Genomic DNA, 19,645 nt, shown 5'->3' with positions numbered 1-19,645 from the left:
GACAAATAACAGCAATACATGCAAGAGTGTCCTAGAAATCCAAGGAGCTTCTAGGAGACAGGAAACCAAAGACACATGAAGCTAAACACACACACACACACACACACACACAGTGGAGACAGAGTCAAAGCCTCTTATTGATTTGTGCTCATGACAAATGGTGCAACAGCAGAGGTGGAGTTCATGGCTGCACCAGTACAGTTTTCTCAGTGAACATGCCAAAATAAATAAATATAAATATAAATAAATATATATAAACAAAATAGTAAAATAATACACAAGTTTTCTACAGTTTATATTATATTCCAGCAAACAGACTGATGTAGATGTGATCAGTGAACCCTAAGTCTGGACCAAGACAAGCGCAATAAATCATCTCATATTCCCTCATGTCAAATCATGTTTACATGTCCTGCCCTGTCCTGCTTGATGCCACGCTCTTCGTTTCATTTGCAATATTGTTTTGTGGATAGGGACCATTATTCTCTGTGATAATTCCATCAAAGTAAGGTCATCCACCAACTGGGGCAGACTGCGTCACCGGTTTGGTTAAAAGGTCAAAACAGCAGAGTCTTAAAGGTTAACGTCCTGCAGCAACAGAATAACAGTGCGACCCTTCTCCTTTGTCCTCTTTTAAATAGTGCTTTACCATTTTATTTCAGGCCACAGCCACTCAAACTTCCCTCCACATGATTGCCTACAGCTTTGTTGTGCAGGAGGACATGATGTTTTATAGCTGAAGAGGCCAGTGCTCTCCATGGTTCTGAAACAAACATCTCTCTCTCTGTCTCCGTCTGTCTCTGTCCCTTGTTTATTCAAATTTGCGACCCTAGCTTAAGGGATTCAACACAACACTCACTAATAGCCCTCATAACCCCTCCCTAGTCTGTCTGTCAGTCTGTCTTTCTATCCAACACACACACACACACACTGGTTCTTGTCAGAGGAGGAGCAACATCAACGTCGGGTTACTTTCTGCTTCTCTCTCTGCTCCAGTGTGTCGACAGAAGTGACAGTAACATGGACGAAACTCAGACAGCTCACCCATGTTATTTGTAAGATATCATTTCTCTGTGGATTTCTACCAGTCTGCTGCAGGTAAGGACACTTTTTTTTTTAGAAAATTACTCTGACTTACGGATCAGCAACTTTCAAGAGATATTAACACCTTTTGGCTGAGGCACCAGAAAAGCCAACTATATTTCAGCACATCTGTAAAGTTGTGAAATGCATTTCCTCTATTTTGAATTTCACACGAAATTCCCTCGGGGTGTGTATTTTTGTAACCCTTATCTTATTTATGCTGTAAAGTAAAAAAAAAAAAAAAAAAAAAAAGATTCAAACGTTGCTAAAAGTCAAATAAGGACAGTCATTTACAAATATTGCAAAACTGGAGTGTCTAAAAATGAAAAGCTAAATTATGGGAACAGTCAGATATTGATAAAATTGTCTTTGTAACCTCACAGACCAAAAGTCAAATTCCAGGAATACAATGTGATACATCAATATTGATCAATCAATATTGATTGAAATTTTGCCCTCCTCAGCTTCCTGAGAAAGTTTCTATTTATTGTAGAGTCGAACTGGGCTTAATTGTTCCCCTAAGGCTGCTCTAGAAATGTTTATCTTCATTTCTGTACTGAGCTGAAAGGTTTCAATCAGCCACCAGCATCAGATCCTGACTCTGGATTCCCCAGTCTCCCTGCTCCCGAGGAATCCCCCTGGTTACTTGTGTTTGTGTTTAAGAGGGAAATTAGATTTTGAACAGACAGCTCCTCCCTGAAAACTGTAGGCCCACAAGATGAAATTAAGTTATGTTTGTTAATCTTTGCTCATTAACTCTCTCCCACTCCTGTCCCCTGAGATGGACTTCCTCTGCCTGTATGGCACTGCGCTGTCCTTTTTTTATTTCAAAGTTTTTCATCTTTTCCCCCTTTTGTGAGTTTTCTCCTCTCTCCCTGGTTTTATATTTTCATCCTTTCCACCTTGGTATATCTGTTATTTGTGCCTTGTTTTCTTTCTCGCTCTACTGCAGCACCGCAGTACGGACATTCAGAGGTTTTCTCTTCTCTCCGTTACACTGCTGTGCGAGGCCAAAGCTCAGGTTGATGTGAAATTTCCCACTCTTCAGGTTCAGGACGCACTCCTCTGAAATCACAGCAAACCCACTTATAGGAACTAGTGCAATAATATCAGGAAACGTGCTGGAAAATGCTGCCTCAAAAAACAATTTCAAATCTGTCAAATGCTGCTTTTGCAAATCAAACATCATCAAACTGGGCAATTTCTAGTTAATTTAGTCCCATATGGTAAAATTTGTATGTTTACATGCTTTGCAGTTGCTGGTTGAGTAGGGTCCCATCTGTACAAACATCCAAAACCACGACAATTTCCATTCAGAAAAGACACAGCAAACAATAAAATGCATTTATGAGATAAAAATCTATTTGAAAAAAGCACTTTGATCTCTGTAGCCATTAAATCCTTCTTTTGATGAAGCTGTGTACTCTGTGTAATGTCCCCAGTCACAGATGTGTTTCCACACCTGCTCTTGTCTCAGCAAACAAGCCCCTTGTTTCACTGTCTCATCTGCTGGTAACTACTGACTCTGCACCCGACTCTTGTTTAGTTCATGATATCAAAGACAGTACAGACTTTTTAAAGCAGAGCTCGCCCTGCCAGATGAGTACTACTACATCCTAGAAGCATATTACCGGTACAGCTGTTGCAGGCAGCATCTGCTGGATCTAATTACTATGCCTCTGTGCCTGTCAAAGAAATGCTGTTTGCCTCTGTGACTCTCTCCAGTAGCCCTGAACAACAACAAGGGAGATCCAGTAATGTAGGCCTTATTAGCCTGAATGAAGGGCAGAAGTGAAGATGGGCTTGTGAGCAGGCAGCCCCCCCGCCTCATCCAGCCATCTCATCACACGGAAACATCTTCACACAAGCTTATTAGACAGCCTGTTAATAAATGTGGTGCACTTTGGCAAACTAATAGAGTTTGACATTAACCTCACTGTCCTGATAGCTTCTAAAAACGAAGGAGAATGTGATTTGAGATTTGGTGCAGCTCCCTCTGGAGCCACAGAAGGTTTTATAAAGATGAAATAACAGCAAAATACAATTGGGTCCTAATGAAGGGCCTTTGCTGCAGAATGTGTACTTTGACTTTTGATACTTAAGTACACTTTTCTGATAAAATTTCTGTCATTTTAAAATGAATAATGCAGGACTGACGTATACAATAATTATTTACTTTGTTGTATTCCTACTTTTACTTAAAAAACCTAGACACTTGCTCCGCCACTGCTTAGGAGGATATCACATTAACTTATATTAAATTCCTTTAAGACTTACCTGGTGTGGACCATTATTGCTACATGACTTACTGCGACCCCAAACCTAACTTTAACCTAAAAGCAAGTGTAATGTAATGGGTTACCTTGTGGAGACCTGCTTGTTGCCCCAAAATGAAGAGATTGTAATCCACACCACATGATAAAGGCAGGATCTTAGCCCAGATCTTATCTATACTATAAATTCACTATGAGACCAAAATGTCCTCACAACTCAAACCTAAGAGGCACAGGCTGTCAAGGCTAAGCCACCAACACACAGAGACACACACACACACAAAGAGAGGGAGAAAGAGACACTAGCTCTTTCTCATCTGTGACAGAAAAGCCCCAGAATGGGTCTTTGATGAGTAGGTGATAGAGTTAGAGATGCCGTAATGAAGTTTCATCTCGCTGTAAGAGCAGGAAGGAAACATCTCTCAGGTACAGTATGATGTTATCCTGTAGTCTAATGGAGTCACTTACAGGGTTTCATCAGTGTGCAACAACCCTCGTGGTCTCATCTAAGTGTCTTTACATTGATTTTCTGATCGGAATACATCAGTTAATCACATTGTTATGCTGTGTACATACTGTTGGTCTATATCTGATGTTTCATGTTGTTTTTTTAACATAATAGTAACTGTAAAGATACTTTGCCTTAATTGTGGTGTTTTGCTGTTAGCCTGACTGCCTGGGGCCATTCTGAACACACAGCTCATAATAGATACAAAAGAACAGGTATCTCCATACACATATCATTTGCTATTTAGTAGATGCTTTTATCCAAAGCACCAAACAGCACAATGAGCGTGGGTGGCCCCAATGGAAATCTGTCTGTACACACACTGAAACAGTCTCTCTTAACTCCCAAAACAGGCAGCCATCCCCCACCTTTTTCCCCCACTCAGAGAACAGAAATTATTCTGCAGATAACCCCTCTTCAGCCTCGGAGAAGCTGTCCTGTTCTGACATTTAAACCATGGCTTCTATTGAGGTTTATTTGGACATCTGTCTCAAAGAGCAGGCACACAAGCACAAATAGACATATTCAGTCACAGTCACACACATCCAGTACCTTTTCCAAATGAAAATCCAGTTTTCAAACCAGACAGCAGCTCCTTCATTTCCAGGAGCAGAGATTCTAGGAAAGGACTTCTACATGCCTGCAGGATCAAAATGACAACTTGACATTTTTGAATTGGCTCTTGCGCACAGATTGGATACTCTCAAAGGGCATTTTGTGACTTTCAAGGCTGAACGGGAAATTTAAATTCCCTCTCTAGAGGTGTAGGTGTCCTCGTTACATGGTCCCGTTCAACCTGTCAGGTCAGATTTGATCAGAGTTAAGACTTCCGAGTCAGTTAAGACGTAGGTGAGGAGAATAGCTCAGCAAAGAAACCATTTATACCTCTATACAAGTATAAAGATAACTCAGACCCAAAATTAGCCAGATGCAAAATTGTTTAAAAACTCAGTTTGTAGTAGAAGCATCAGATATCTTTTAAGTCTAGTCACATCTATGACTTTTTACTACATTTTACTATAACAGTTGATTTGCACATAAAAGACAACACCTACTGTGCAGATTTACATATAAACTCCAAACCAGTTTCAAATGGTTATTCCTGAAATGAGTATGCGCTGTATATTTTAACACAGTTGCTGCAGCCTTTGTTTGCTCACCTGTCTATCCTTCACACCTGGGCCATGCCACAAGCTCAGAAACACTCAAAACACCTGCCAGCTGTTTACACGCTCGAGGTTACACATGATTTTGCATCTGTGACTGTGTGGGCAGATAAATGTGCACACAAACACAAAGATGTTGTATCAAAATCAGAAATATCAAAATAGCTGTAAAGAATCTGACTCTTTCATAATCTTTTTTCATTACCAGGTATTGTATAGATATGACTCAAGCCTGAAGCATCTCTGAGAAAGATATCCAAGAGGAGACAGAATGGAGTCTCTGAATTCAACCCACACCACCAACATCAGCAGTGCTGACAACACCAGCCTCTTCTCTAGAAGCTTGTACACGACCGTGGAGATAGTGCTCATCATCCTGGTGGCTGGATCTCTGAGTCTGATCACTGTGATTGGAAACATCCTGGTCATGCTCTCTATCAAGGTTTGGGTTTTCTTGTTTTGATCAGTCCTGAGTAATGAGTGTGTTTTCAAGCATCCATCTCTGGACACCCAAATTAGAGATAACCATGTGCAACCCTGTGCAGAGGGGTAATCTAATCGATATGAGACACCACACATCACATTTTACAAAAAAAAAAGATTAGCATCTGAAGGCCTGTTCCATGTTGTTTCTCTAAAGGTAAACAGAAACCTGCAGACCGTCAACAACTACTTCCTGTTCAGCCTGGCCTGTGCAGACCTTATTATCGGCGTCTGCTCCATGAACCTCTACACTGTCTACATTGTGATAGGCTACTGGCCTTTGGGAGCAGTGGTGTGTGACCTGTGGTTGGCTGTCGATTATGTTGTCAGCAACGCCTCAGTCATGAACCTACTCATCATTAGTTTTGACCGTTACTTCTGTGTCACCAAACCACTCAGCTACCCAGCACGCCGCAGCACCAAGATGGCGGGCCTGATGATCGCCGCAGCCTGGGTCTTATCCTTCATCCTGTGGGCTCCCGCCATTTTGTTCTGGCAGTTCATTGTGGGTGGGAGAACCGTGCCACCAGATGAGTGCTACATCCAGTTCTTCTCCAACCCAGTCGTGACGTTTGGGACAGCCATAGCAGCTTTTTACCTGCCAGTGGCCATCATGATCTACCTCTACTGGCGCATCTCAAAGGCCAGCCGTAGCCGCATGAGGAAGGACAGCAGGAAGACCTCAGGCACCAGTTTGGGAGAAGGCCCCTCTCACAGCCAGGAGGAAGGATGTGAGAGCCAGAACAACTGCATCGAGGCAAGAGGAGCTCAGGAGGAGGCTGGAGATGGGAAGGAGAAGGAAATGTTGCAGCAGCAGAATGGAAGAGGCCCTTGCAAAGAGGAAAGAACCGACCAGGTGGACTCAGACAGCATCCACGCCTCAACATCTAAAGACTTGGCTGCAGTCCCTGCGTCCTCACAGAGAGGATCAACTGCTGGGAGGAAGGCAAATCAAACACAGCCACCTTCTCCGGAGAACTCAGCCGCTGACAGGCAAAGTCTGGTCACAAGGACACTGTTTAAGGTAAATTTGTTTACTGGATAAAAGTCTGGACATCAAACACCACAAATTATCAATCACAAATTTGACTGGTTTTACAGTCTTACTGCAGTTTTGTTCCCCAAAGAACGAATCCCAATGATTCTGGACTTTTTCTATAGCACCACCAAGAGGTTGACATTTGTGGTTTTGAGAGAGGTATCTCAGCAACTACTGGACTGATTGCCATGAAATATAGTACAGACTTATGTTTGCCTCAGGGTGAATTTTAATGAGCTGGTGTTCCTTTTACTTTTCCTTAGCCATCATCAGTTTCTGTACAAATACCTGCAAAACTAATCAATTTTAGTACCAATAAGCAACCACTATCGTTATAACACACCTAACTGAGATAATGAACATGCTGAGATGTGATGTTTCAACTGTCATTGTGAACATATTAGCATGTTGACATTAGTACTCACAGACCGACTAGCATGGATATACTTTCTAAAAAAAATACTCACTCAGCTTTGAAGAATTTAAAGTCTTTCAGCTCATCGTTTTCAGAAACAGAAAGCAGCTGTTTTCACTGAAAAAGCCCCACAAAGCCATTCAACACACTACCAGCTCAGCACCAGATGACAGACAGACACACTTAGCGACTAGCTGGTGAACATAGTGGAGCATTTAGCTGCTAAAGAGCCAGACATTTCCCTCTGGAGTTCGTACAGACCAAAACAGAGCTAGAAAGAGAGTGACTAATAGATTTATATTTGCAGCTGGCCAGACACACGAGTCCAAATGAATTTTAACGTTGCTCCAGGTCTGCCGGATGTGTAAACAAACAATTGTTTGCTAACATCACTTTCCTCACAATTCATTAAGGTCACAGTATGTCACTGTTGCGTTTACAGCTAGCGCCACTGCCTCCAAGTGGCCAACAAAACCAATTCATATCATTTTTAAGACGACCAATAAAAAATTTTCTCTACTCTTTTTCTACTCACATTTTCCAGGTGACAAAGCAGAACGCTGTGGCAAAGTGGAAAAGGAAGGGCATTTCCTCCAGGGAGAAAAAGGTGACGCGAACCATCATGGCTATCCTGGTTGCTTTTGTTGCCACATGGACGCCGTACAACGTGATGGTGCTGATCAACACCTTCTGCTCCATCTGCATCCCAAACTCCCTCTGGACCATTGGCTACTGGCTCTGCTATATCAACAGCACCGTCAACCCGGCCTGCTATGCCCTCTGCAATGCCACCTTCAAAAATACTTTCAAGCACCTGCTTCTGTGCCAGTACAAGAACATACGTGCGGCACGATGAGGGTGGGAACACCGCCTCATGTCCGTGATGGAGTCAAAATAATGTGATAAAGAGATCAAAGACACCAATATTGGCGTGAACATGTTGTTGAAACATAGGCTAGGTGTGTTCTCGTTGTGCACTTACTCCATTTCTTTTTCAACTTTCTCCCTCTGCCACTGAAAATGAAATGAAACTGTTTTAATTTCATAATTGTATATGCTTTTTTTAAATTTGTAATTGTACTTAACTTTGATGGTTTTAAAAAAGACATGGCATTGTATTATAATGTTCCAGCCAATGCTTTCTAGTAGGAATGCTGTTTATTGTGAAAACATTGACCGAGTGTCATTTGGGGTTTTACTTTGAAAGGATCTTTTCCTCTTTGCTCCTTCTACATGAGCTTGTGCAGCACGTTGTTTAATATGCAACCTGTTTTTACCCCAGCATTAAAAGTGTGGTTAATGTGATAAAAGTATAAGTCTACTATAAGAAGAAGACGATCCACTGTAGAAAAATACACTGTATTCTTGACATGTTATTGTATAAAGTGACACTGAGCTGTGAAGTGGGAAGAATTAGCCAAACTGAGAAATCATCAGTCGAATTAAAAACTTTCAGAAGTCTGTAAAAAGATGTGTGTGGGTGTATATGTGTGTGTGTCTGTGTGCGTGCGTGCACGTTTCCTCTATGGTTAAATTTACTCACTCCTATTAAACTAATAACATCTGTAATCCATGTTGTGAAATGAGCCCAATGTGAGATTTGTCCATATCCTCACCTCTTTCTTTATGTATGAATATATGTTCTCTATAAATAAAACTGATTATGACAAAGCATTTTATTTGGTATTATTTTGTTTCTTTCTCATAAACTGTCCTAAATGTGTTCAGAGTTAAACAATGCTGTTTTTTCCATTTCCATATTTTCATATTCATTGATGCACTTCTGAGTAGGAATAAGTGTGAAAAGTGAAAAAACAAAAAACAAAACACAACCTGTCAAATCAACACTACAAGCAGCTGAACGAAGTCAATCAGTTAAAATATTTTCTGTGATAAAAGAGATAATGGAAGAGCGAACCTGGTTGACAAAGAGAATAAGACGTACTCCAACAAAGAAAAGCAGAGCAAATGAAATATGCCTAGACAATTTTCTTTAATGTTAGCCTTTAAAATTAAAAACTGTTTAAAAGGTCCTCGTGAAAACCTCACTAGCCATTTAGAGGGACATTTTTATACCCCTCTCAATTTAACACCAGAGTCAGAAATTCCTGCACTGAATAGAACTGAGGATCAGAGACCTATCTGGCCAGAGAGAGAGGACAGGATACAGTATCCCTCTCCCACTGCCCCTCCCTCTGGACTGGGTGTCATAAACCTCTCCTCGTTCTCCCACAGCCTTTGCACCTGAAGAATAAAGGACAGAAGGTTTCTCTGTCTCAGCTGTGGGAAAACTCCTCTGGACAGCTGTGGAACTGTTACGCCATCTGGTGGAATAAAAAGCCTGTCTCAAAATCAATACTCCACTGCCTGAAGGGGTCACTGGTAGAAACCTGAAAACTTTAACTATGTGTCTGTACTGTTACAACATCAGTTACAACATTTGTTAAATATTTAGGATGTGTGGAAAGAGAACTTTTGACTGTGTGTGATCACTGTGTGTTTTTACTGTGAGCTGCATGAGAATAGGACAGATACATAATCACAACACAAAAATCCGATAAATCCCAAAAATGACAAATCCAGGTTTTATAATGGCTCTCAACACTGTCAGCTTATATGAAGTCTGATCAGTCCAACAAATCAAGTGGATATCTCTTTTTTTTGGTCCCTCATCACTTACATTGAAAGTGAAGAGATGTTTTAATGGCCAATGTGACCATGAAGAATGATTACAGCAAGAAAAACCTGTTCCAGTGTTCAAATGGGCACACTTAGATTACCACATTAACCTTTAATCCTTAACATTATGTATTTCAAGCCTGATGACTACACCAGTCTATTTGAGGGGCCAGCCACACCACTCCTTCCCATAACTGTGGTGTGAATAATGATTTAGTTGTGCATATTTGTCTCAGCCATTTTGTTAGACTTACATCAGACTTATAAGGGGAGGTGGAGGAGGTGGTCACCCTGGAGCCACTATTGATGCTGGTGGAGTTTTATGTAAACACGTCACCATGCCGTTTGTTTATAATGTAACCCTTGGTTTGTGTTGTATTCATGTCTTTGTTATGCAGTGTTAGCAAAGACAACACAGATTTGGAAAAAAAAAAGTCTAATACAGTAAGTGCTTCTTTTTGGAGAAACTTTCTGTGCCAGACTCTGAGAGGGCCCCATGCTGACTAATGTTTAGAATAAAAACACACGCCTTGCAGGAGGAAATATCAGATGTATGTGGGCAGTTTATGGCTGAGCCGTCACCTGGTTTGTTGTCAGATCACCTGAGCAGGAAATCTAATTCATTTCACTACTGGCTGCCAGAGGAGTCATGGCAGAGTTAAAGGACCAGACAGGAGTCTCCCAGGAGGACCTGCCACTACCTGATGATTACCCTGAACCACATGTGGAGGACGGAGCAGTGCTGAATGGAGAGGCAGAGTGGGACGCTTCTAGTACCACAGGGGAAAGCACCAAAGATCAGGCTGTAAAAAGCAGCCCGAACTTGCTGCAGATGCTCAAGGCAGCAGAGAGCAGGTGGACTCCTCAGGGTCGGGACAGAGACGGGACAGAGGCGTCTGGGACAGGAGAGCTGGTTACTGAAGCTCTAAAGACTGACATGGTAAGCAAGGACTCTACTACACTGACTGACTCCACAGGCAACGTGAATCTGCATACACTCAGGCTGTTAATGATTTTAGTTTCGATGTGCAGTCCTCTCTCAATGTTTGACCAGTACACCCACACACATGTTGGTGTGGGTGTACTGGTCTGGTAAATGTACTGGTAAATGTCCACATCTTGACTTTCGGTCATGAATTTGACCTCTGAACTAAGGTAACCCGGATGACTTCACTATGACATCATCAGGGGCTCTCTCCCCCCCTTTCCAGGGCCACAAAAGGCATTATACTACTGCTTTTACAGGCTGTGTGATACTTTCCATGATGGGTAAACTGACCAGGATGTGTAAAATCTGTGCAGTGGCCCTTTAAGAGTAACACTGCAGAGCTGCTTTGGTCATTTAGTGGACAGAAAATGGTAAATTCCAGCTCCATTGTCCGATTTATTTATTTAGAGAAACCTAAGCTGCCCACTGTGTCCCTGAACGCAGCCATAACAAGGCTCCTGTTTTTTCGCTTTGCTGGTTCTTTTTTCACTATAGCTGCTCTCGTCCCTCTCCCTCTAACAAATGAATGTATGGTCATGTATGTATATCTCTCTGCTGTCTATTGAATGCATACCCTGAGAGCAGAGTGCACTTCACTGCCCATATTCATATTCATCTGGCCTCAAGTAACACTTGACTGAGCTTCTCTTGCCTCTCTCCATCTCTAACCTGCATCCCTCCCCTATGTTTTCCCAGAGTGCCCCTCTGTAAGCCTCACAAAGACTCCATTTGTTTCCACTTTTGTCCCTCTATCCTCTCTCCACCTGTCACCTGGGCCTGTTGGGCGAGGGCGTAGCATAAAGCGTCACTCTGTGAACTCTGTAATCAGTTCAGCAGCATCAGCTTGCAGCTCTGTCGAGTTGTTGAGTGTCACTGTGGGGAGCGCTCTGCCAGCATGAAGAAAGTGTACAGTCTAGTGAACATAACTAAGGCCAAGGACCAGGAGGCAGTGCAGTCCATCTGTATCAAGGTATCACTGCTTTTGTTTTGGCAGCACAGTTATGCTCTTTATGGGAAACGTTTTTGAGTTTTATTTTGAAGGACAGTGGGTCAGGCTTTCTTGTGGAATTAGGTAGAAGTAAACAAAAAGCTGTTTTAATGGCAGCACTTAAACTTAAAAAAAAATCCTTTCTAACTGCTTTTGAAACAACTACAGCTGTGAATTTTCAGGTCTTCTCCAAGAGCAGAGTAGAAAAGTAAAGAAGAGGATTTGTCATTTGAACTGTTCGAAGCAAATCAATGCACAAATTATCTCCCAAGGAAGTTTTTTTGATTTCACATTAAGACTCACACGGCAACATTAATTAAAATAATCCTAGTACTTTCACAGCAGCTGGCTTGAATTCAAGCCTATTTTCTGGTCCTTGTGAGAGACAGTTTTGTGACCATTAAGTTAACTTTCACACTGCTCCAAGTCACAGCTTAATGTCTTTTTGTGTTAAAGATTAAGCAGCTGCTTGAGTTAGTGCCAGCTGTACTCAAAAGCCTGTATTCAAGATTCAAGATTCAAGATTCAAAGGGTTTATTGTCATTTGCACAGTAAGGAAACAGGTTTCCCTGTACAATGAAATTCTTACTTTGCTCTTCACCCAGAATGCCATACAAAACGTTGTAAGTAAAATAAAATAGATAAATAATAGTATTTACAAAATATTAACAAGAGCATAAGTGAAAAAAGTTACATAAAATATAAACTGTACTGATTCAACCGATTAAACAAAAATAGAGTTAAATTTTACACCAGTCTTTGAACAGGCACTGGTGCCTGTTCAAAGACAGGCACCAGTGCTTTATTGAAACTCCAAACTCCAGGTGTGTTAATATTAGTTTTTTATTTGATCTATTGACTTGTCTTTCATTGAGGAATTATTGTATACAGATTAAATCAACCAGGTCAACAAAGTGGACTGATTGATCCATTTGCAGGGAGGTGAAGCATTTCCAGGAGGACTGTGATTTCTTCATGTGAAACATGGTGACGATAAAGTGAAGGTGCTGTTAACATGTCATAATGGTGACTGATGACAGATTTTTGTTCAGTCTTTGTAAATTGATTGGCTTGGCTTTGTGGATACTGTTATCACCTCATCACAAGTAACTGAGGTCACAAGAGTGTCAGCGTCTTAAACCCTGTAGGCCTCCACGATGCCTCTTTGGCATGTGATAAAACATCTAATGAAAGTCAGAGGAAAGCACGGGCCTGAGAAACCCACACAGAGATCCTCATTTCAAACGTTCACAGGTCTCTGGCTTAATTGCTCCTAACGAGGATTGGAGGGCTCAGTTTGAGTAGCAGCGTCACATGAAAGATGCATCACTTAATCCTGTCTGATACTGATGCCTTTCCCCACTTATTTCTCTAATGCATCTGTAATGAATGTCATTAGTTATGAGTAGAAGGCTTACTGGAAGAATTATTCCTGAAATACCTGGAAATGTCAGATGACAGTTTCACTTTGACTTGATAATGCATTTAAGTTTTAATTCACACCTTGGTGATGTTGGAACAAGGTCACCTTGTTATCATTGTATTATTTTTTTCTATTACACTCGGCCCTTTCTGTTTGTATTCTAAAAATGTCTTCCTGGCTTCTTCAGTGCACTTTCATCTGAACTGACAAGTGATAAAGGACTCGTGGTCACAGTACAGCAGAGGGAGTAGAAGAGAGGAGCAGCAGAGAGCATCTACACATTGCACCCCTTCTACAGTTTCTCCAGCAATTCAGTATTGTACTTGCAGAAAGCTGGGGCACTTAGACAAACTGATGTTTTTATGAGTCTAGTTACAAAAAAAGCAAAACAAAAAAAAAAAAAAAACAGGATCCTACATTTCCTTGAATGCAATTTGAAAGCATCTTTCATTAAACATAACTAATTGGTCATTCCCACACACCCAACCCATAATCACTGGGGCTATTTTCTTGTAGCAAAGTCCCTCCACAGCTTCAAAAGAGATTATACAACTGTTTTCACCTACTGGGTAGTGCTCCCTGTGAGTAAACTCACCTTATATGTGTAAAATCAATGCAGTGCCCCTTTACCTAAATGTCTTTAAGATTTGATCCAACAGTATGTGTGTGTATTAGAGTACAGTAAATCAGCAGTATACTTTAGCTCAGTACACGCTTGCAGCCCTGCAGCTTCAAACACTCATGTGCATGTGTGTATTTTTTGGAGGTGGGGTCAGTGTGGGGGTGTGTCTGGGTTGGTGGGTGTGTGCACATGCCTGCACACAAGGAATAAGCCCCCAGTAAGCTTGAGGGTGGTGTGGGGGTTTTTTTTGGTGGGGGGAGCTGGACCTGAAGCTCAGACTCAAGCAGCAGAGTCACATTGAGCAGCCAAGGAGCGAACATGGCCAAGTGGGATTCCTGTGGCAGCAGCCCAGCCTTCACACAGCCACACTGGATGGTGAGACAGCAGCAGATGCAGGGATGAGTCAGGACATGAGAAGGAGATGTATGACAGTGACATGCTGTGAAACATAAAGGTGGTAGTTCACAAGAAAGTCTGCTGTGATGTGCGGCACTTATCTGCAAATTTCATCATTTAATTCTTATGTCTGCATCAGGTCTGTCCGCTTCAAACATGACGTTGATGAGAGTCTCTGCTTGTGACCTAATGGGAAATAGAAACTGACATGTTCTTTCTCATCTGGTTTATTCTGTACGTTTATGTCTCCTCTTTTGTCTCCACAGCAAATACAGTTCACTGACCAGAAGCAAGAATTCAACAAACGTCCCACCAAGACAGGTCGACGCTCTCTATCTCGCTCCATCTCACAGTCGTCCACAGATAGCTACAGTTCAGGTATGGAAACATACACACACACATACGCTCTTAAGTCTGATCACATGTCTTTGATACATAAACTGAGCTGGTTCTGATCCCAGCTGCACGATTACGACAGGCCCTGAGGATTAGCCTCGCTGCTTTCTCGTTCAGCTAAACCTTAATTAAAAGGAAAAGTCTTCTGAAGAATTAAGTCTCTTTAATTTGGTCCTAATCGGCTCTGTGAGCCTTTCTCAAACATGTCAGTCACTGCCAGAGTTTGTGCAAAAGGCTCACTTCAAAGGCTCATAGAAAAGACTGACCTCGCTTAAGTCTGATTCCAAACACGATATCAGAAACAACAAAACCTGAGCCGATTCATAACTGTAAAGCTCTCCAACAAATCATATGTCTGTTTTGCTTGAACTATGTTTGTTCTTGGATTTTATATTCTACCAGCTGATGGTTTTTACACACAGTGCCTTATTGCTGTGTTGCAGTGTGCAGTGACAGCTCTGAGGATGAATCTTCTCCCAAAGACAAGCTTCAGAAGACCTCCAAGGGCCTTTCCGACTTCTGCATCAAAAACATCAAGCAGGCTGATTTCGGACGCAGAGAAATAGAAATCGCAGAGCAAGGTAAAAATACTGAGTCCTCACACCTTTGTTTATGTCTTCACAAGTGATAAATGTATGAGATATATGTAAAACACATCTAATAAGACTCTACAGAGGAAATGTAACACACAACAAGAAGAAATAAAATATGCTTGCATTCATGATTTCTGTCCTCCTGCTGAATTTGACTCTGTCACTGTCTGTGATGTTTAGAGATGCCAGCACTGATGGTGCTGAGGAAAAGAGCAGGTGGGGAGAAACCTCTGGCTGGAGCCAAGGTTGTGGGCTGCACACACATCACTGCACAGACAGCGGTCAGTTCAACAAACACAAACACAATCCAACACCGACCGAGGTTTAGTGAGAGCAACAGACACTTCAGAGCATCAGAAGGTTAACGTTCTGTACGTGCTGTTGACTCTGTATGTGTTGACTTCTTGCAGGTGTTGATTGAGACTCTGTGTGCGTTGGGGGCTCAGTGTCGCTGGGCAGCCTGTAACATCTTCTCCACTCAGAACGCTGTTGCAGCTGCTCTGGCTGAAGGAGGTACAACCAGCCGTGTGCCAGCTGCTCCTCCACCCTCCTCCACCATCACCCTCACCTCATCAATTTTTTTTGTCCTTCTTTACTTTCTCTTTTGATCTTCACTTGCTCTTTGTTTCTCACTTACTCTAAGGCACCTCAGTGTTTGCGTGGAGAGGAGAATCAGAGGACGACTTCTGGTGGTGCATCGACCAATGTGTCGGTGCCGAGACCTGGCAGCCCAACATGGTACTGGCAAACAATAACACCACTGTGCAGTTATTTGTCACAGAAAGACAGGTAGTGCTTGGTAGCTCTACAGTAAAAAATTCAATATGTCCTCAAGGACATGTGCATTTATTTATTTATTTTACAAGAAACTAAAATTTATGTGTCAACTGTTTGTTCGATTAATTTTCTATATTTCCAAAAGTTAGTTTTTTGACCATTTAGTACAAAAATGCTTAGTAAGTTTAAAAAAAAAAAACTATGGTCATGTTATGTTTGGTTAAAGATAATAGTGACATTTCCTTATTGCTCTGTTCCTTTTGTGCACATGTATTTCTGCACTAATAAATATAAAGTTAATATGATTTCCGAGTAGAAATTTAGGTAGACACAGTTGGTAGTTGTGCTCTCCTGCTCTCTCTGTGTCATGTGAGCATTTGAAGGTACTAATTAAAAATATTGCTCATTTCTTTTTGACAAATTGAGCACCAAAACCCAAGCGTTTAACACATTTTAATGGCCTGTGATACAGTTCCTCAGTACCTCCATATCTCAGCAAATCAAACTTGAAACTACCCATTAAAAATGTACTTTATTATGTTTGGGTGAACTGTGCCTTTAGTTTCACTGCCACAGTTACTGCAGTGATGGAGACATTATTTTGCTTTGTCACTCTTGTCAGATTCTGGATGACGGTGGTGACCTGACCCACTGGATCTATAAGAAGTACCCGAGTCTGTTCAAGAAGATCAAAGGCATCGTGGAGGAAAGCGTTACAGGCGTCTATCGGTTGGTTTCACACTAAACTTGAATCTCTCTACAGGTACACAAAGTTATTCCTCCAGCTCACACGTGTGTCCCTCCGACTGTGTTTTAGGTTGTACCAGCTGTCAAAGGCGGGCAGACTGTGTGTCCCGGCAATGAACGTTAATGACTCAGTGACCAAGCAGAAATTTGACAACCTCTACTGCTGCAAGGAGTCCATACTGGATGGGTGTGGTGACTCATGTTGTGATGGTAAACAGGTAAAAACACTGGTGCAGCACAGAGCAGCGACCTGACTGTGTTGAATTTTTCTTTCAGGTTGAAGCGAACCACTGACGTCATGTTTGGAGGAAAACAGGTGGTAGTGTGTGGATATGGTGAGGTCAGTTTCAATAAAAATGCTGCAGTCTTTTTTTTTTTTTTTTAACAAAGGCAAATTATTAAATTTAAGCAACTCTTCCAGTCTCTTATCTCTTTCCTTTTAGGTTGGAAAAGGTTGCTGCGCTGCCCTGAAAGCACTGGGTGCTGTTGTATACGTTACAGAAGTGGATCCCATTTGTGCCCTTCAGGCTTGGTATGAATGGAGAAAGCTTTTATCAGCAGAGTTGTGAAAAGTGTTTCCCTCCCACATTGTATCCAAACACCATAAAAACATATTGCGAAAAAATCTGAACTCCATTCTCCGATCCCCCCCTGCTCCTCTTAGCATGGATGGCTTCAGACTGATTAAACTGAGTGAGGTGGTCAGGCAGGTAGACATGGTCATCACCTGCACAGGTAACTGATGCCCTCTTGTCAACAGCACACCTACACCACACTAATGTTTATTTCTATTGGTATTTATTTAATTTTCATTTCTCTGCAGGCAACAAAAATGTGGTGGGGAGGGAACATCTGGACAGAATGAAGAACGGCTGCATAGTTTGCAACATGGGTCATTCCAACACTGAGATAGATTTGGTAAAAACATGGAGTGTGTGTGTGACTCTGCGTGTCTCTATATGTGTGTGCTCGTGTGTGTGTAAACTATTGACTCTTGCTTCTAAGGTGAGTCTGCGGACCTCAGAGCTGAGGTGGGAGCGTGTGAGGCCTCAGGTGGACCACGTTATCTGGCCTGATGGCAAGAGAATTGTCCTGCTGGCTGAGGTGATGATACTGTTATTATTGTTTCTGTCATACACCACTACCAAGGGACAATGTACAACAACATATGTACTACAAAACAAAGCCCTGAAGGAGCTCAAGCTGCTTTAATGACTGGCTCTCTGCACATTATCCTGTTTATTACACAGCTACTTACTTGACATTCAATTTAAATCATTTCATGTCTAATGAAGCGAACAGAAGTTTTCTTCAGTGCTCACAGTGTGGCTGTTCTTCCTGGAAGAGGTTTTATATATATATTTTGGCCTATTTGGAGCTACCTTACTAACTAATTTACCTTGAAAGTCACTGTTACCAAGCTTGATGAATAAAGCTGGGTGAGATTAAAGCTGAGTGACTGAAATGTTTTCTACATAAAAGGTAAATTTGTCCATTGTTCATGATCAGAGCTGAGTATTTAAAACTGTTTTTCAACAGGCCTTTTTCACAGCTAATGTTTTGACTTAGATCAGGTGTGCAGGTGTGAAGTCTGTGGGTTATGATCAGTGGCTGCTGTCACATTATTGTGTCATTTCAGTATTTGTTTTTTTTTCTCTTAGGGCCGTTTGCTGAATCTAAGCTGCTCCACAGTGCCATCATTTGTCCTCTCCATCACTGCCACAACTCAGGTATGTTCTTACAGATTTATTTGACAAAATAGACTGTGTTTAGCGTTAGTGCCAGTGTCACCTGTAGTTGTGTTAACAGAGGCTTTTTGCTGCTGTGTTTCAGGCCCTGGCTCTCATAGAGCTGTACAACGCTCCTGAGGGACGATACAAACATGACGTCTACCTGCTGCCAAAGAAGATGGGTAAGTCCACTGATTTAAAATACCCCGAAACAAACATGACTTTTATTGGTTTCCTTATCAACACAGTCAAAAGGCTCATTTAAAAATGATAAAGCCTATATGTTTACATATTCTCAGATGAATATGTGGCCAGTCTTCACCTGCCCACATTTGACGCTCACCTCACAGAACTGACTGATGATCAGGCCAAGTACCTGGGCATCAGCAAAAACGGGCCCTTCAAACCCAACTACTACAGGTGAAGACAAGTACACTGTTTCTCACATACAATACGCACATTTTATTTATTTATTTATTTTTGTATTTAACAAAAAGCATTTTTTTAATAGGTATTAACCTGTGGACATAAAAGCTGGAGGACAGCAGCTCCTCAGATATGCTGTGGTGGATTTTAGATCTGCAAACAGAGCACTGACGCCCTCTACAGTCTGAAGATCACTCAGATACAATGTTGTGAAAGAGCAGATGAAGACTGCAATCTACTTTTGTTCACTTATGTTTTTCTTTTTTTTTTTTTTGTGCATGTGCAGTTGCATCTGTTTCTGGTTATGAATGTTCACAGTGTCCAGGTAAATACAAAGAACTGACTGTTTTATTATTTACTCTTCTGTTAAAAAACAAAACAAAAATTAAAAAAAAACAACAACACACCATTTATAAACTGGAGCAGCTGTCACTTACATATATTTAATCAACCACTTGTAAACTATAAATTGCGGCAGACTTTATCGACTGAATATCTGCTCTTTATACCATTAGCACTTTTAAGTAAACTTAAACTGAATTTGAACAGATCCCAGACCTCTAACACAGTCTGGCCAGAACACATTTTCATTGAGTTAATGCTCTGAAAGCGAATTGTACTGGAGTTGTGAGATATAATAAAAAGAACAGTTTCGCTCTTTTTCAAGGCTTTTCCTTGTTTTTCTGTCTGATAACTTTAACAAAACTTTTGTCAGGAAGGTATTTTAAATTTTGCTCTCAGAAACAAACCTAAACAACCTGTGCTCACACACAATATCTATAGTTTCCTATTAAACACTAAACAGTGAGTAATGGAAAGGCTGACCAGTGGCCCTGCTGGTAGGAAACAACTCCACAAAGACTGCCGAACTTCATTAGTGACTTTTTTTTTACCCACTAGGGGGCGTGAGAGA

General features: G+C 41.5%; 2 protein-coding genes across 5 annotated transcripts; both read left to right on the top strand.

Annotated features, from left to right (window-relative positions):
- The first annotated feature begins 1,004 nt into the window (after window positions 1-1,004).
- On the top strand, window positions 1,005-8,545 carry LOC121182171 (muscarinic acetylcholine receptor M2-like). Its single transcript, XM_041038533.1, has 4 exons — window positions 1,005-1,098; window positions 5,239-5,472; window positions 5,671-6,537; window positions 7,512-8,545. The coding sequence occupies exons 2-4, from the start codon at window positions 5,302-5,304 to the stop codon at window positions 7,821-7,823; spliced, it is 1,350 nt and encodes a 449-aa protein (XP_040894467.1). The 5' UTR covers window positions 1,005-1,098; window positions 5,239-5,301; the 3' UTR covers window positions 7,824-8,545.
- A 1,726-nt stretch (window positions 8,546-10,271) lies between these two features.
- On the top strand, window positions 10,272-19,207 carry LOC121182421 (S-adenosylhomocysteine hydrolase-like protein 1). Of its 4 annotated transcripts, none has more exons than XM_041038900.1 (17): window positions 10,272-10,586; window positions 14,330-14,441; window positions 14,903-15,040; window positions 15,233-15,333; window positions 15,463-15,565; window positions 15,696-15,790; window positions 16,452-16,558; window positions 16,647-16,763; window positions 16,853-16,916; window positions 17,020-17,108; window positions 17,241-17,311; window positions 17,400-17,494; window positions 17,582-17,680; window positions 18,238-18,306; window positions 18,410-18,488; window positions 18,606-18,726; window positions 18,818-19,207. In XM_041038900.1, exons 1-17 carry the CDS (start codon window positions 10,296-10,298, stop codon window positions 18,822-18,824), a joined length of 1,758 nt encoding a protein of 585 aa, XP_040894834.1. In that variant the 5' UTR covers window positions 10,272-10,295; the 3' UTR covers window positions 18,825-19,207. The 4 variants fall into 4 exon arrangements, with proteins under 4 accessions (XP_040894834.1, XP_040894835.1, XP_040894837.1 ...); XM_041038902.1 differs by lacking the exon at window positions 10,272-10,586 and adding an exon at window positions 11,502-11,604; XM_041038901.1 differs by lacking the exon at window positions 18,818-19,207 and having other exon boundaries at window positions 18,606-18,730.
- The last annotated feature ends 438 nt before the right edge of the window (window positions 19,208-19,645 follow it).

Source organism: Toxotes jaculatrix, chromosome 5 (assembly GCF_017976425.1).
Source record: "Toxotes jaculatrix isolate fToxJac2 chromosome 5, fToxJac2.pri, whole genome shotgun sequence".
Classification (NCBI taxonomy): Eukaryota; Metazoa; Chordata; class Actinopteri; family Toxotidae; genus Toxotes; species Toxotes jaculatrix.
This window is presented reverse-complemented; position numbering and strand designations above follow the sequence as displayed.

Bases quoted from the DNA above. Each gene is read 5' to 3' on its own strand.
- LOC121182171 (XM_041038533.1), top strand. From the start codon at position 5,302: ATGGAGTCTCTGAATTCAACCCACACCACCAACATCAGCAGTGCTGAC. The intron at 5,473-5,670 runs GTTTGGGTTTTC...GTTTCTCTAAAG, and splicing joins TGGTCATGCTCTCTATCAAG to GTAAACAGAAACCTGCAGAC. The intron at 6,538-7,511 runs GTAAATTTGTTT...CACATTTTCCAG, and splicing joins TCACAAGGACACTGTTTAAG to GTGACAAAGCAGAACGCTGT.
- LOC121182421 (XM_041038900.1), top strand. From the start codon at position 10,296: ATGGCAGAGTTAAAGGACCAGACAGGAGTCTCCCAGGAGGACCTGCCA. The intron at 15,334-15,462 runs GTCAGTTCAACA...GACTTCTTGCAG, and splicing joins ACATCACTGCACAGACAGCG to GTGTTGATTGAGACTCTGTG. The intron at 16,559-16,646 runs GTTGGTTTCACA...ACTGTGTTTTAG, and splicing joins AGCGTTACAGGCGTCTATCG to GTTGTACCAGCTGTCAAAGG.